This window comes from Meleagris gallopavo, chromosome 14 (assembly GCF_905368555.1).
Source record: "Meleagris gallopavo chromosome 14, MGAL_WU_HG_1.1, whole genome shotgun sequence".
In the NCBI taxonomy this organism is placed as follows: domain Eukaryota; kingdom Metazoa; phylum Chordata; class Aves; order Galliformes; family Phasianidae; genus Meleagris; species Meleagris gallopavo.
In genome coordinates this window covers 767,585-784,660 of record NC_139417.1, presented here as the reverse complement: position 1 = coordinate 784,660, position 17,076 = coordinate 767,585, and the positions used below count along the sequence as shown (strand labels likewise).

Below are 17,076 nucleotides of genomic sequence, written 5' to 3'. Positions count from 1 at the left end.
AATGGCTCACAAGACAGCCTCATTGTCTCTCTATCAATTTGCATCTCGTTACCCACAGTGCGCCATGCCGGAGGTAACCTTTTGGGGTGTGCAAAGCAGCAGCGTGCAGGCTGGGGACAGCATGGGGACTTGTGTTTACATGGCCCACTGTGCCTGGGTGGCTGGCAGGGGCTGAGGCTGCAGCCCCGATGACTCTGGGCTGCAGAGCATTACTCTGCCTGGGCCCTGCTGCCTGTGCACAGTCCTCACTGAGCAGCAGCCAAGGTTGTTTCTTCATTTGGATGGAGCCATACAGCCCTGAGCTCCACCGTCCCACGGGCACTCCCAAGCTGCCAGTGCTACCCGTGCACCCACCAGCTCCTCCTGCACCAGGGCAAGCTCACTCCCATCCTGCCTCCCCCCGCCTAGAGGTGCTTCCCAGAATCCTCATGCACTTCTTACGTCCTTGCCAACCCTGACTGCCGTTGGGAGATGGTGCAAAAATAGCTTTTTTCTCTAGAAAGGGATTTAAGGAGATGTTGCAAGCAGCGCACGCCAGCAGCACAACTCAGCCTTTTCCAAATGCTGTGCAGAAGGAACCGGTTTCCAACAAAACAGAGCCAGCCTCTTTCTGCTATTTTAAGCCTTCCCTGCAACATGAACAGCAATATCTGCATTCCCTAAACACCAAAGAGCAGAAACTTCTGCAAGTTACCTTGGGAGCGCTCCCATTTCTGAGCACCCTCTGCCAGGCAAGCGGCCCCACGGTGAGAAGCTCTGTGTATCGCTTTGTACTCTGCCCATGAGGCAGGGACCCTCCGCCAACACACCATACCACCCCACCACCCCGGCTGGAGGTGCCAAGGCAACAAAAGGCCTTTTAATAGACAGGAGAGCACCACTGCGCTGAAGAAAACCCGATCATTTAAAACCCTTCTGAATAATGGCACTGCCTCCCTGCTGCTCAAATCAGCCTCAGCATTTTGTTATTATGATAACTAAATACAGAAGATTTTAACAGCTGGAAACGCAGCAACAATATTTAAAAGAGTTTTTTAAATTGTTGGTATTTGATTCAATAATGGTAATGGGCTTTTTTTTTTCTTTTTTTTTTTTTTCCTTTTAAAGGAAAGGATTGTGCTTGGTGCCACATCAGGCTGCAAAGTCAGCTCCTGCCTCACGATGGCGGGCACTTAATGCGCTGCACAAACAGGGCTGGCTGTGCCAGAATCACAGCTCTCCGCTCGGACACTGCGCTCGTGCCGTGTTGCTGCCTCCAGAGCCTGGCTGGGACAAGGGAGGCACAAAGCTGAGAAATGCTTCTCAGTGTGGCACAGCCGCAGTCTCCTCAGCACTCTCCAGATGTCCCGACGGCACAGCCAGCCTCCATCCTCCCTGCGGTCCCAGCAGTGTGCCTTCCACGGGCTGGGGAAGTCCAGCTGGGGAGTCCTCACTGCAATCCATCTGTAATGTGCCACCAAGGGATTAGAATAAGACTGCCAGTGTCAGCATAAATAAAAAAATATGATACAGTGTACTGAGAATGTATTTTGCATTGTGTCATGCCAATTGCAGTAAGCCCGGCTGGCAGCAGCTCTCACAGCAGCAGTGAGTGGCATGGTGAGTCCTGCTTTGTCCCATCCCAGGGATCCCCCTCCGCCTGACAGCTGTAACAATCCCTCTGAACTTCACTGCTGTTTTGTGGGACTCCACTGTTTTGTTCTCTCCACTGATGCCAAGATAAACAAAGCAGGCTTTGGAAGTACCAGCAGAAACCAAGCAAGGAGAGCACAGGTGGCCTCAAGCAGCCAGGCTGTGCTGAGGACACTGACAGCACTGCCATCAGCCAACATGCTGCAAGACCAACCTCGCCAGGGCCAAATACACCCTAGTCCTGTGTTCACACTCATCCTAAAATGTCAGCACCACTCCTCTCCAAAGCAGGTGCGTGTGGCAGCTCCTTCCCTAGCCCCTCAGGGCACTGCCACTTGAGTCCCTCTAGTTTTGATGGGGACCCAGCAGCTCTGAAGCCAGGTGCACCCGTGCAGTCAGCCTGGCAGCACCCAAAGGTAAGACAAGATGGGGTGGAAGGCAGCTGGAATGAGAAGGATGTTGGGGACAAAACGAGAGCATGGGGTGAGGAGCAGGATAAATAGCAAGGGCAGGGAGAGGAGGGGCTGCTGCTGGTGGGAGCCAAGTGCTGTTTAATGCCTCATTCAAAGCCCCGCTGCCCTTCACCCTGATGCCTATTTAATGTCATCCCATTCAGCGAGCGTCCCTATGATCTGGTAATTATCTTTTACTTACAAAAGAGCATCTCTGTGTCACAAATACTCTCCTCTCTGGCTCTGCCACAGATCGATATCTCCTCAAGGCCTTCACCATTGTTTGGGGGAATGGAATTGATTTCTGAGAGGAGCAAGGGGAGGACAAATATATAAATAAGTGCTGCACAGATGTGGCTCTGCACAGCCCTTCTGAAGGCTGCAGAGGGAAGCACAGGGAAGGGCAAGGATCCCGCTGTGCATCGTGCCCTGCCTGCTCTGCCTGCCTCTGCTGCACTGGCTGCCCACTGATTTCTTGCCCAGAGCACCCACAGCATTAGAATCATAGAATATCCCAAGTTGAAAGGTACCCATAAGGATCACTGAGTTCAACTTGTGGCTCCACACAGGACCACTAAAAAATCAGACCACATGTCAGGGAGTGTTACTCAGATGCTTCTTGAACTCCAGCAAGCTCAGTACCATGACCACTGCTCTTGGGAACATGTTCCAGTGCCCGGCCACCCTCTGGTGGAGATCTGTTTCCTGATAACCAACCTGAATCTCCCCTGTCACAACTTCATGCCGTTCTCTCAGGTTCTATTGCTGTGAGCAGAGAGAAGAGATCAGTGCTTGTCCCTCTGCTTACCCTTGTAAGGAAGCCATAGTCCATGATGAGGTCTCTCCTCAGCCTCTTCTTCTCTAGACTGAACAAACCTTCAGGCACTCCTCATAGATCTTTCCCTCCAGACTAGACCCTTCACCATTTTTGTAGCCCTCCTCTGGACACTCTCTCATAGTTTTATGTCCTTTCATACTGCGGTGCCCCAAATTGCATACAGCTCTCCAAGTGAGGCTGTACCAGTGTAGTATAGAGCAGGGCAATCATTTCCCTCTCTGGCTAGCAATGCTGTGCTCGATGCACCCCAGGGTACTGTTGGCCTTTCTGGCTGCCTGGGCACACTGTTGACTCACATTCAGCTTGCTGTTGACCAAGACCCCCAGGCCCCTCTCAGCAGGGCTGCCCTCTAGCATCTCATCCCCTGCTCTGCATTTATAGACAAGGTTGCCCCTTCCCAGGTGCAGGATCTTGCACTTGCTTTTGTTAAACTTCATGCAGTTGGTGATTGCCCAGCTCTCCAATTTGTCTACGTGTCTCTGCATGGCCTCTCGATGAAGTCAACAGCTCCTCCCAATTTAATCTCAACAGCAAAAAAAAAAGGAATAATTCATGAATTTGTGTGTCATCCTTGTGCAGGGCCATGCTAATCTTCTCTATACTGTTCCAATTTTAGAATGTGTGCTGCTGGTGAGATGTATACACAAATGTTAGCTTTCAGAATCATGACGTATAGATAAATACAATTAGATCTTGCAGTTGATTGATTCTGGGCTTCCAAAGCTTTGGGATCCTGTCAAGTCATTCTTCCAGGTCCTTGACTCTGAGACTCTTGGAAGGAAGGAACCCACATTCTTTCAGGTGAGATCTGAGAACCCAGACGTGAGTGCAGAGAAAAAGTTGTCCCATGGGCTGCTGCCCAGCAAGCAGTGGGTGGAAGCTGCTACAAAGGGCACGAATACGAGAATACCAATAGGTGTAAGAGTGATGCAGGAGACATGGCCCATGGAAGCTACAGCAGTGCTTCAAAAGAGGAAGGATGATGACCATGGGCTGATGGCAGAGAAACGACTGAAATGGGGCAGGAAGAGCCCTGTGAGATCCATCCATGGGGTCCTCCCCTGTCCAAGCCAGCCCCTCCTGGATGAGCACTTCCCAGACTGCTTTCAAAAAGCTGCTGGTGCCAAGTTCCCACAGCTTCCCCAGGCAATCTATTCCAGTGCTTCACTAGTCTTACACTGCCAAATTTTTCTTAATATCAAAGGTAAATTTTTCCTGCTGCAATTTAAGATGATTACTTCCCATACCATCTCCAGGGTGCATGGGGAATGGTTCATTACTTTCTCCTTCCCTGCAACAGGAACATTTTATGTATTTGAAGGCTGTTTGTGTGTATTACCTCAGCCTTCTCCTGACAAAACAATCCCATTATTCTGATTTCTCAAAAGGCCCCTTGCTCTTTGGTCCTCTGGTTGCTCTCTGTCCTTGTGTGTGTCTGCCATTTCTCTGTTCTGGAAGAACACTGCTGGCAGCAGGACCAGCACTGAAGGTGGTGCCCCCTCCCCTGTGCCACTTACCATCAGATGGCGACTTGCCATCTCTTGGCAGTGCCGAGCCAGGCCAAGTCTGCAGTCCAGTAGAACCACTTCCACCTATTTCAACCTTCCCCATCACATCCTAATATTTTGTTGTTCAAATGGGAGGGAAAGAAAAAAATTCTGAAGAGGTGCAGATGTGCCACAAGGAAACCTGTGGCAAAACCTTTCTTCCTCTAAAAATTCATTTGTTCACCTCTGTGGACTCGGATACTGGTGACTGTAAAGCACTGCTCGGCTGATGGTGTCTCTAAGTCCTGAAAAGCAAACGCCTCTCAAAGCAAAGCTCTTCCCTGCAGTGAGTTCTTCAGCACAGGGCACAGGCCTGAGGGCTCTGCGCTTTGAAAAATGACTTCCAGGCAGGACTCAGATTTTGCACAAGCCCACATGCCTGTTCCCAAGCAGACGGACTGATGGCCAGGGAGATGTCAGCTTGCAGCTGCTCTGACCTGATCTGCTTTTACCTGCTCAGTCTGGAGATGGAGAAATGAGAGAGGATGGGAAAGAGCACAAAGGGAAGGAGAAGGACGCCTTCCAATCACAGCACCAAAATCCTGGTTATGGGAGGCGACAGTGGAGTGTGCCAAATGGGAGTGCATACAGAGGGAGAGGATGGCAATCCTCTACTAAGGGGAGACCTCCAGCAGAACAGGGCTGGATCAGCACGCAGGTAGCTTGGGAAGGAATTGATTCGTCTGGGAGATCCAACAGCTGATGACATTCAGGGCAAGCACACACAAGGCGCTGCTTCTTGAGAGCAACAATTAGGACTCATCACGCGTGCTGATAGAGCTCAAAATGAACTGTAGCCACTCAAGGAAGAGATCGCGGCACGCTGGAGCACAAACATCTCAGTGGGAGTGATGGCCCAAAGATGCCAGTTTGTGCTCAGGAGTGGGCGGTAAATAAAGCTGTCACATTAGGCAGCAGGCCTATACATCAGTGGGTCCCTCAGCTGTGACAGCACATGCTCCTGCTGGTGCCGGGTGGGGAGGAGAGAGGAGTGTGGCTGCTCGACACAGCGGAGGTGGGAGAGGCACAGAGGATGCGATTCACTTGCAGGAAGCAGAGAGTTAAAAAGAAGCAGAAACCCCTCATAATGGAAAGGTGCCTCTGAGCTCAGCTATGGAAATGCTCAAAGCTGGTGCCAAGAAACTCCGCTCCCCGTGGAACTCAGTGCCTCGAGATGTAGGGAACACGAGTTTTGTTTTTTTTTTTTTTTAAGGAACAAAAATCAAATTAATCAGAGTATCATCGGTTATGCGAGCTGAGATCAAAGTACAGAGGAAGAGAAGTGCTATCACTCAAGGATTTATACTTCCCAAGTAACTGCTTAGGATTAGAAAGAAATTTCAATAATCTGCCAGCTAAGTATGCACTGCAAGAGTAATAATCCCCCTCTCCAAACATCTGCTATCAGCTACTAATGGGGATGGTAAGAAGCCAGGTGGATCATAAACCCGACCCAATCCGAGCACAACCACAAAAGTGGGCTGTGCAAAGTCACAGTGCGGGGTTATCCCATCACACTGCTGCAGGAGCACAGTGCCTCATCCTGGAGCTCCACTGAGCAACTGATCCACAAAGCAGCAAGTCCTGCAGGCTCCCTGTTATTGATTTTGATATTACGTGCTGTAAACATTTCTAGCTGCATCCTACAATCATGCAATGTATATACAAACAGGAGGAGAAATGCGTGCAGCACCTCAGCTGTAGTTCTATGGTTTTATAGCATGAATTTGAGCTGCACCTTGATGCAGCATCAAACTCAAGCCAGCAGAATTGGCTCGAACCTCACCACTGCTCCCCTTTGCTTCCTGTCTCTGGTTTTTGAAACATTCCGGGCTTGGCTCGGTGCATCACAGCACGACTTGAAGGTGCTGCCTGCTCTCACCCAGTCGCCAGCACTATGCCCAGGGGATGGGATATGCAGTGGGTGCACTGTGCCCAGGCAGCTCCAAACAGCAGCCGGACAAGGTGAGCAATACAGGTAGCAGCAAGAGGGAGAAGAACGCCACGCTTATGGAGGATGAGAGGGAGAGGAGGATTATAGCACTGTGGCATCCGGCATGAACTCACACTGAAAGGTTAGCAGTGGTGTTAGAGATGGGTGAAAGATATCGGTGGCGTTCAGAGGAAAGTGAGTCACGTTTTTATTCCCCATCCTCTCCCCAGAAGGTAAACCGAGGTGAGCCAGGGGCTGGGGCCAGCACCTGCCTTGTTCCAACCCTTGCTCTGCAAGTGCAGGGTCAGCACAACACACACGGGAAAGAAAACACTGGCACCTCTCTGTGTGCTGGCGTGGGGTGGTCACGATTGCTTTGCAATTTGCAAACAGTGCTTTCCATGTGGTGTTTATGGTGAGCTGCAGCTTGGTGCTGTGCCATGGAGCAGATAATTGCAGCAGAGTTAGCTCCGGTCTGGGCACTTTAACCTTGCCGCTCACCCACAGCAGAGCAGCAGTTTGCAGCCCAGCTCAGGAGCTTTGAGGGCAATAAACGGGGCGAGGGGAGGGGGAGGGATGCACTACGCTGCTACGATTCTGCAGAGGTTTCTGTTTTCTTTCTTGTTATCCTAATAACCCTTTTATGGAGCACGTTGTTGGCAGAGCCCTGTGCTGAGGCAGCCGGTTCTGTGTAGGCACAAGACAATTTGCAAAAGCAATAAACTGACATTCAGCTGAAGAAGCCTGCTGGAAAGATGAGCCATCAGCAAATCCCTACACACACATGGCCTTAAAGACACACCGGGTTTATAGTGCACTTAAAAGAATACAGTGACCCAAACTGAAAGAGCCATGCCATTGGTCTGAGCAGCATACCCCAGTGGCCAGGCTGTGGACTGAAGATGAAAAATAAGTCTGAAGAAAGGAGAAAGGCACCCAAGCATCCTTTGACCTTAATAGTTACACGCATCTCAGTTCTTCACCAGGGCTCGGCTGGCTTCAGGGGAGGCACGCACAGAATTCAGCCTGCAAAGCCACAGACCTGCTCTGAAGGACAGCTCATCAGCGAGGTGTAAAGGAGAGCAAAATTTATGGCATTCGGGGCTGGGCTGGCTGGAGAAATCAAATCAGAGCAAATGGAGACATATCACCAGGGCAGAGCCTGCTGCTGCAGCTTCAGCCAATTCCTTTGCACATGGCTAATCCTGCTTGCATTAGAACAGGAGCTGAGGGTTGTTACTGGGAGAGCTATTTCCTGGAGCTGCTTTCCTCCCCAGCATCCCTCGGCCGCCCAGCCCAGCCCTGCCAGCCCCCACTCCCCATCCCTTGGCTCAGCCCCTTGCCATCACTCCCAAAGAAGCCCAGCACAGCCCAGCCCAGGTAAGTGTGGGGTCCTGCCCCTTCAGCTGCTGAGCAAAGTTTTAATTTCTGTGGCCAACCTCAGGAAAAGAGAAACCCCACTGCTGCCCCACAGCAGCCACCGGTGCCACACACACTCTTGCTCCCACCCACTTCTCCAGATCAGGGCGCCCTTCTGGGGCACAAGCTTTTTGGGGACAAGCAGGGTTGAGGTTCTTTTCCACATTTCCTGTCCCTTTTATTTAAAAAACACTTTATGCAGCTGTCAGAGCCAAAATGAGAATTTCTTTTTTTTTCTTTTTTTTTTTTTTTTAGCAGTCTTTGAAATAAGGATGCTATGTGGGATCAATTTTTTATGGCAGTAAAGTAAAGGGGGAAAATAGCAGCAATTTTCTCTTTTGAACATGGCCTATTTAATGGCATGGATGTCACGGTGCAGCTTTACCCAGAGAGAGGGAGAAAAAGCCACAAAATGGTACTGTGGTCAATCAAAACCTCCTGCACTGCAATCTGCTCCCCACCTCCTGCTGCCAGCCCAGATTCTCACCGCTCCTCCCAGCCTCCCTGCCCAGCTCTCCCAAAGGAGCAGCAGCCAATGCCAAGTACTTGGCACCAGGTCCCAGGGAAGCAGCAGGAACGCCTCGCTGGGAATCCCAAAGCACGCGCCAGAGGACTTCATCTCCCCTACAAATTTCCCCTACGAACACAAAGGTTGGAGTTTGGAGCAGCCCAGACCCAGTGGCAGCAAGGAGCACTGGGAGCGATGCACACTGGCATCCCATGCAGCACCATGCCTGGGAGAGAATTAGCAATTCCCAACTACATAACGTTGTCCCGGTGGGACCATAAACACCAACATCTGTCAGAAGGGCTGTGCCTATCAAACTGCCGAGAAAAACATTTCTCTTCTCATTCAGTTCACTGCTAAACTGGAAACAGCCCCTGGGGAGCACCCAGCGGCGGCGGCCACATCCATCTCAGTGGGCAAAAGCTATTCACCACAGGAGGAGGAGCATCCCGGCCATGCAGTGATCGCTCACTCCAATTAATAAATCATTTCATTTAGATACGGCGAGAATCTGTAATTGAGTGATGGTATGCCCCCATATGGCACCAGGCACCGAGCAAAGGGTTCTGTCAGGCCCCACTCGGAGCACACCCTTGTTGCAGTGCCCAGATCTGCTCCCTCGCTCAGTCTGAGAATGATCTGTAAAAGTTTCCATTCAAAACTTGGCTGAGGATCTGCCTGGTGCTCAGCCTGGCACTGTGGCTCCCTGCTCTCAGTGCCACGGCCATGTGCTGGGCTGCAGGACCTGAGGGGACCCATACGAGCTGCTCTCTACCACACTGGTGCAGGACCCACACGAGCTGCAGCACCCTGCAGAGCCTCCCTGCACTGCAGGACCGGCACAAAGCCCCGAGATTGATGACCAGAAGAAGGAGTCTATTTGGCAGATAAAAGCATTATGTTAAAAGCATGACAGCAATTACATCAGTCACAAAACACTGCGCACTCAGAGATTTTAAGTTGGGCTTTCCTCTTCCCCTCGCTGCCCAGGCTCAGTGGGCACACTGTCCCCGGAATGTGAGCTCACCTGCCCTGTGAAGCCCCCGCAGGGCTGTGAGGCTGAGGAACACCCACAGGCACAGGAGGAAGGTGCACACATGGTGTTTTCACTTCCCAACACCATCGTGACCACCCAGCTCCTTCCTGTGTGCTCAACACCATGATGCATCTTTGCAAAGGCAGGAGAGCAGACGTACATGAGCTGTCTTCCTTCTTATCCTGAAACTCAGCCAGTGTCCAGGGCCACCATCACCCTGGGGCCATCGTCACCCTGAGGCCACCACCACCTCAGGGTCACCATCACCCTGCCCAGCAGACCTTGGAACCACGCAGCAGTGACTGCTTCTTGGCTTCGCGCAATGTGAGCAGAAGTCCCTGGGCTGAAGGCATGAGGAGAGGACAGTACCGAGGACAGGTGGGCCCAGCTCAGCACATGCCCAGCAGCAGCCCTGGGGACACCAGCGTGGGCACGCAGTGCTGCTCCTGCCCCTCCCTGCCCTCCAACACCCCAACTCGGAGACTGAACTCATTAAAGACAGTGCCTGCTACACTCTCAATGATATTTTCCTCTTATAAATATGCCTAATGAGTTTTGGACACTTTTTATACTCATCAATCCCACCCTTCTCCTCCTTGTTCTCCATTGCCCAGCTCTTGCCATCTGTTAATTTAATGTGATGCCCCAGCACCTGATCAGCAGGAACATTATGAGTCCTTTCTCACTGAGCCACCCCTGACACTGGAACAGGCTGCCCAGGGAGGCTGTGGAGTCTCCTTCTCTGGAGATATTCAACACCCGCCTGGACACCTTGTGCGACCTGGTCTAGGGAACCTGCTTTGGCAGGGGGGTTGGACTCGATGATCTCTGGAGATCCCTTCCAACCCCTATGATTCTGTGATTCTGTGACGCAGCCCCACGACCCTCGTGCAACTGTACTCTGCCTGGGAACAGCACCGGTGTCCCCAACCCCTGGCCTCGATTGCAGCCAGCATCCTGGCACGGAGCAGCAACATGGAGCACTGGGAGAGAAAGGAAGGGAGAGAGACCCCAGAGCCTCCTCCAGCAAGGCTTGAGGTGCAGCTGATGCTCTTCAAGCAGCAGCACCCTCAGATCCACAACCCCTGGGCGAGAGCAGGGAAGGGGCCCCCAAGGCTGCATCCCATGCCTGTGCCTGCTGCCCAGCCACCTGCCAGCCCCCAGCTGCCGATCCCCAAGGTGACAGTGACTTTGGGCACAGGCAGCCATCCGGGCTCACTGCACTCCCAGGTGTCAGCAGGGAGCAGTGACGCTGCCAGAGCCATCCCCTGTGCTCGCCGACGGGGCTCATTGCGCTGCTCGCTCTTCTGTGCCGCCTAATTACCGTGTTGTCAGTGACACTGATGCATGCTGCACTCACAGCAATCCTCTTGTCCTCTGCGCTCCTTATCGATGCAGATGCAGAGAGGCTTTCGCTAACACCTCCCAGAGGAGCACGGCACACAGCGCTGCACCCACAGCACAGCACCGGATCCCTGTGCTGCAGGAGCAGTTTGCAGCCCTCCCCAAGCAGCTCAGCCTTTTCTGAGCGCACGGTCGCTGGTTTTAGCGTCACGGTCTGCAGCACACCAAGTACATCCCAGCAGAACACACAGCCGGGGCCTGCAGGTTTTGCATAATTCTCCACAGAATTAAAAGCCTTTACACAGAATGCATATGAAACGGGAGCAAAAAGTCACAGAAGAAACATTTTTAATTTATGAACTGTCAGACAAGAATGTCTCCAAATTAAAAGATAAGGGTTTAGGAGATGAGGGGCTCTGCATCCGACACCCTCTGCACCAGGAAGCACCGTTTGATCCCCTCCACAGCACAGCTTGCCCCGTGCCACACGCAGGCAGATGTGCTCTGAGACGGGAGACAGCTGTGTTCCCATCCAGAAGGGTGGCAGGAGCCCGAAATGGCAGCGCTTATTTAAAAGGCAGCAATGCATTATCCCCTGAGGGAAAAAGAACTTAAGCAGTTTTAAGAAAGCAAACAGGATGATTAATGAATGCCACTACTCCTGGGAAGGACCTGCCACAGCAGATGGGCTCTGGTCCAGGGGGAGCAGCTCCTCTGTGTATGGCGGCAGAGGCACGTGTGGATGAGATTCAGGTGCTGGGGAGGTGACACCAAATGCCACCTCAGCACCGCCACCGCTCCCCCCTCAGCCCCTCCGCTCCATCACCCTCCTCTGCTCCGAGCGCGGGGAGGGAGAGTGACAGATGCAATATTTTACAAAATGAGGTAATTATACAGCAGCCACATGGGGAGATTAGATTAGTGAGAGATTTCGATGTGAGGATATTTAATAAGAGCGAGACGCAGGTACACAGAAATGCAGACAGCAAAAGGTCATCATCATCATCATCGTGTCGAGATGATGAAACAAAGCGCCCGTGACCTACACAGGCTTTGATGCTGACCGCAGTAATTCCATTGTTATTGCAATACAAATAGGATTATTCAGAACAGCAGATACGTAGCCACCCGCAGCCAGGGAGAAGGGAAAGTAACACCGCAGTGTTACAGGCACGGCGCAGGACCCCCATCCCACGCTGCAGCAGGACGGGGGCACACGGAGCAGAGCACTGCACGGGGACATGGCTCTGCCCCCAACTATAGGCATCCAGCTGCTGAGAGGATCCCTGGGTGGGAGGGGCCACAGTGCGGAGCAGACACATGTAGATGGATGGCACAGATGAAGTGATAATTTCACAGCCATTAAGCTGCACTCTGTGAGAGCCCACATTAAAGTCTTCCAGGGAGAAGAAGCAAGGCCTTTGGGTTTGAGTTTTCTCCTGAGACAGCAGGCTGTTAATGCTCCGGACACAATGTAAATGTTTTCAGGATAGACCCTTCCCATCAGACAAACTCAGTGCATGGTCACAGGAAGCAGAGTGGACGTGGGGTCTGCAGGCTTTGGATGGACAGGTTTCGAGGGCAGGCTGCACCCCTGCTCCAGGTGTATCCTTGCTCCAGGTACATCTCTGCTCCAGGTGTACCCTTGCTCCAGGTACATCTCTATTCCAGGTGTACCCCTGCTCCAGGTGTATCTCTGCTCAAGATGCACCTCTGCTCCAGGTATGCTTCTGCTGTAGGTGTAGCACTGCTCCATGTGAACCCATGCTCCAGGTGCAGCCCTGCTACACACATAACTCTGCTCCAGGTGTACTTCAGTTCCAGGTATACCCCTGCTTCATGTATACTTAGAATGTATACATATATACATATATAGCTTCTGCTACACATGTACCCCTCCTCCAGGTGTCCCCCTCCTCCAGGTGTACCTCTGCTACACTCATACCTCTGCTCCACGTGTACTTCAGTTCCAGGTATACCCCTGCTTCATGTATACTTAGAATGTATACATATATACATATATAGCTTCTGCTACACATGTACCCCTCCTCCAGGTGTCCCCCTCCTCCAGGTGTACCTCTGCTACACTCATACCTCTGCTCCACGTGCACCTCTGCTCCGTGCTGCAGCTCCATTCCAAGCATCATGTTGGCCACCACCACCACAGGGCCTCACAGCTGCATCTGCCAAACCACTCACCCAAAATACAGAGACGTGGCTAAACGCAGGCACGTTCATCTTCTACAAGACAAACTGCTTTCAATAATGCGGAGTTATTTCTCTTGGGCTTTTTAAAGATTTCTCAGACATATGAGGACAGCTGGGAGCACAGACGAACGGTTTGGTTTCTCAGATAGGAAAGCTCTCTCTGTGCACGGTCGGTGTGACTTGCTGGGAGCCCGGCAGGGAAATCCATACTATCGTCACATGGAGACACACAGACAATTCGTCTGACCCTGCCCATGGCTTTGTGTCCCGTGCCAGAAGAGGGGCTCCAGACCCAGATGATGTCCAGATGTGGAGTGCCTTGGTGCTGCTGCCAGACCAACGCCACCAGAACAGAAATCAGAAACACTAAGGTAGCAAAGCACACAGAGCTTTGAGAAGAGTGCATAGGAACGGGCTCTGCTGCATGGAAACGGCCCCAGGCACCACAAATCCATTTCTTCCTCTGATTGTGTAAGAAGTAGTGACTCTCACTAAGTAACCTGCATCGAGTGATCAGAGGGGATATGCTTGATGTTTGTGGTGACCCAGTTCAAAGGCACAGTGGGAAATGCATTTGGGCACACGACATGGGAGAACATGGCGCTTTTTTTCGCAATTCACGAACCACAGATGGCAGCAAGGTGCTGGGGATGCTGGAGGTGCTGGGGACATAGAATGGAAGACACATGGACACCCGGCCAGCAGTCCTGCAGGCCCCAAGGACATGGGTGCTGTCCCTGCTCTCCAGGGAAGGTGGCATCAAAGCATGGCACTACTACAGGAATGGCAGTGATGATGTGTGGGAAGGGATGGGCACGTGGCACAGCAAGCATCTCTTTGGTGTTAAACTTTTCTGAATGACTCTCTCCTCCAATCTGGATGCACCCTCTGGAAAAAAAAAAAACATGATAGGCTGTTCCTCATGTCTCTAATGTATTTTAAATAGATGATGTTCCAGATGGTATTGACATTGCTAAACAAATTGCGAAGCCCACATGCCAAAAATACTGTGGGTAAACACACTAACCCACCCTGCGCAGCAAAGGAAGCTGAAAGAACTGCAGTCAGCTTTCCATGCCTCGTGGCCTTGGTGAGCTCTGCAGTGCAGCTCCCCAGCACTGCCCTGGGCAGCCTCACCAGCACAGGTGGAAATCGGGCAGGGAAAAGATGTTTCCACTCCTCTCCTGCCTTGGCCAATGCCTGAGCTCAGCCCTGCCACCCAGTGCCCCCTGGGGCAGGCAGGGGGCAGGCAGCCCCTCAGTACCCTGCATTCAGAGGGATGGGAGGGATGGGGGTTCTGGCTGCGTGCAACAGCTCAGCGCCCTGCACCATGAGCGATGGGCTGTGTCGTAAGGGATGGCTCCCAGCCCAGCACCAGCACAGTGAGGGCACTGGGAGGGATGCCCTGCGCTCCGGAGTAGTTCGGCTGTCATTTAGTATTATTGTTCCTGTTGATTTGTTTTGCCCTAGCAGCAGAGACGTGCAGAGGGGCTCCTGGGGCTGATGTGCGTTGATTGCAGAGCCTGGAACACCAGGGCACCACTATGGGCAGTGCAGTGCCCACAGCACTGCTTCACTCTGGGACCACTGGGTGCCTGCGAGCACCCAAGGGAGGATTCCTCCCCCAGGAACACTGACTGGCAGCATAGGAGCCCGGCTGGCTCTGCCTGTACCAACAGAGAGCAGCAACAAATGTGGCGCTGCAACCTCTTCTCCCTCCTCTCTGCCCACATTTCTCTATGCCCTCAGCACAACCAAGGAAGAATGAGGGATGGATGCTCCATCACTGGCATTCCTGGGCCTCAGCTTTGCCCTGGAAGAGCTCTCAGCCACCAATGTTCCTGTGCTCCTGCTCCTAACACACAGCCCATGGCGTGCCCACCCCTCCCTGACACCACTGCTGTTAGGGGGCAGAGCCCACAGTGTGTGCCCATACCCTGGGACACCCTGAGACCCAGCCTGTGAGGGAGACATAGCACTGAGAGTGGGCTTAGTAGTGTGATCATGGCACAAACTCGTTAGCGAGTGTCTTTAAGACAGGACAGTATTGAGCCAGAAGAAGCCCCGAAACACCACAGAGGTAAAAATCCATCACATCATCTCCTGCCATCAGTCTGAGATCCCTTCCACTCCCCGACCACCCTTTGCTCTTGTAGCAAATTAAATTCTTGTGAAATAAATTAAATTCTTGTAGCTGCTCTCAAAGATCACCACCCCCTCCTCTACAGGCAGCAGCCGCTGGCTGAGCCCCACGTGTTCTGGGGACAGCAGGAACGCTGCGGCTGGTCAGAGCTGCTAGTGCTATAAAAAGCTGGAGATTCCTGTTATTTCCTCTTCCACAGCATCTCTCCAGTAATGCACTGGCTGGGATTCAGGAATCTGTCACAGCAAGCAGCAGGCTGGGAATGGGTTCCCTAATTGCCTTATGTTAACAGATCCCATCACACAAGTTTTCGGCTCTGTGAATTCTTTCCTGTCCCATCCAAGCTGGGAAGCACCCAGCAGTCCCATAGGTTGCACATTCCCACCACCCAGCAGTCCCATGAGTGGCACACAGAGCAGCTTTCCATCAGGACAAGTGGCCCAGCCACCACTCAGCTCATCCTGGGGGGAAATGCTCATCCTGGGGAAATGCTGGGTACCTCTGACAGCACAGCAATCCGGAGGTGCTGATGGTTCTTGTCTCACCCCACAGCTCCATCCCTCCCATATAGACTGGGGGCACCAGTGCCCACAAGTGCTATGCTCATGATGATGAGGATGCTGCATGGCCAGGGGCACAGCTACACGTCTCCCTGGGCCGCATTCTTCTGCTCCATCCCCTGTGGAGTGCAGACTGTGGCTTGGTCATCACAGGGCATAAAGGGACACGACAGGCCACCAGGAATGGGCAGCCAGCAGCATGGACTGCTTTCCTCAGAGAAATTGGTTTCCAGTGGAATAAAACATCACTCTGAATGGCTTAGTGGGAAGGGACAGGCAGACAGACTTCCCCACAGTCTGCCCACATGGGGGAACAGGACTGCTGGTGGCACAGCACTGGGACAGAGCATTCTTGAGCGGCAGCGAGCCAGATCAGAACAGGGATTGAAGGGAGGGAACCGCAGCCGAGACAAATAAGATGCTCTAGAAGCCAGCAAAACAAATAGCATCCATTGTTTGTGCAGCAGGCTGGAATAATAACATTTGCTCACCCAGCCTCGCTTGTCACCCTCTCAGCGCTGTGCCTCCACGGAGCTGGAGCGAGGCACAGAGGCAGGCTGCTATTGTCATTGGAGTGGGCTGGAGCCTATTCACAAAACTCGGTAAATTGGGGCTATTTTGGGATTTACTAGGCATTTGCAAACAACTCCATTTGGTATTTGAAAACATGAGCTGGGTGCCATGAGCCAAGAGCACTGGTGCCCATGGGCTGCTCTCCAAGGAGCATCCGGCAACGCAAGCCTGCAGCTGCTGAGCGGCTGTGGGACCCGGGGCCACATCTCCATTCCCACCTCCCTGCTGCTGGACTTTCAAGGGAGCACCTCCATCCAGAAATGGGACCCAGCGGAGGGCTGCGTGCCCCAGGTGCCACACCACCAGCAAGCTGGAGTCCTTGAGCCCGACTGTCCGACGATGGAGTGCAGGAATGTCGTCTGCAACAAGAGCAGCGAGCTGGCTGCCAGCAGAACAAATGCCAGCATTGGGAAGCAGCTGCTTTGCTCCTGGTGCTCTCTGAAGGACAAACAGCAGAGTGACTCTGAGCCCGAAGAACCGTGGTGCAGAGACTGTGGAAACCAGCTGAGGTCAAGCAGCACTCAGCTTGGAAATGCACTGTCCTTCCTGGAGAGCCTGGAGAGGGATCCTCACCCTCCGTCAAAATAGTTCTCCTTTCTTCCTCACCCAGGACAGAGGCTGCCCTTTCATTGCAAGGAGCATCCTTCACATCCCTGGGGATGCAATCATGGCTGGAGCAGATATCACCTCTTTGAGTCACTGCTGAGCAGCCACAGGGGGCTTAAAGGAGGGATGGTCCCATTCCCTTCCTCCTCTTCTGCTGCCTTCTCCCAGAGGAGAGAACTCCAGGCAGAGCAAACCTGATTGTGATGGTTACGATGCTGAAACCACAGGCACCAGTGGATCCTCCTGGACATCTCTGTGCTTTGGAACCCTCCATTAG

General features: G+C 52.7%; 1 protein-coding gene and 1 non-coding gene across 10 annotated transcripts in view; both read right to left on the bottom strand.

Annotated features, from left to right (window-relative positions):
• CACNA2D2 (calcium voltage-gated channel auxiliary subunit alpha2delta 2) overlaps positions 1 to 17,076 on the bottom strand; it is a 128,783-nt gene that overhangs the window by 36,083 nt on the left and 75,624 nt on the right. For 2 of the 9 annotated variants that reach the window (XM_085235623.1, XM_085235624.1), the window contains exon 3: positions 12,804 to 13,805. The exons of the other annotated variants lie outside the window; for them this stretch is intronic. In XM_085235623.1, the coding sequence (XP_085091749.1) occupies positions 12,804 to 12,947 (144 nt within the window). In that variant the 5' untranslated portion in view covers positions 12,948 to 13,805. The remainder of the gene's footprint in view (positions 1 to 12,803; positions 13,806 to 17,076) is intronic. 9 annotated transcript variants of the gene reach the window in all.
• LOC116217186 (U6 spliceosomal RNA) lies at positions 3,457 to 3,567 on the bottom strand. The gene has a single exon (XR_004161356.1). It is a non-coding gene; the product is annotated as a U6 spliceosomal RNA (small nuclear RNA).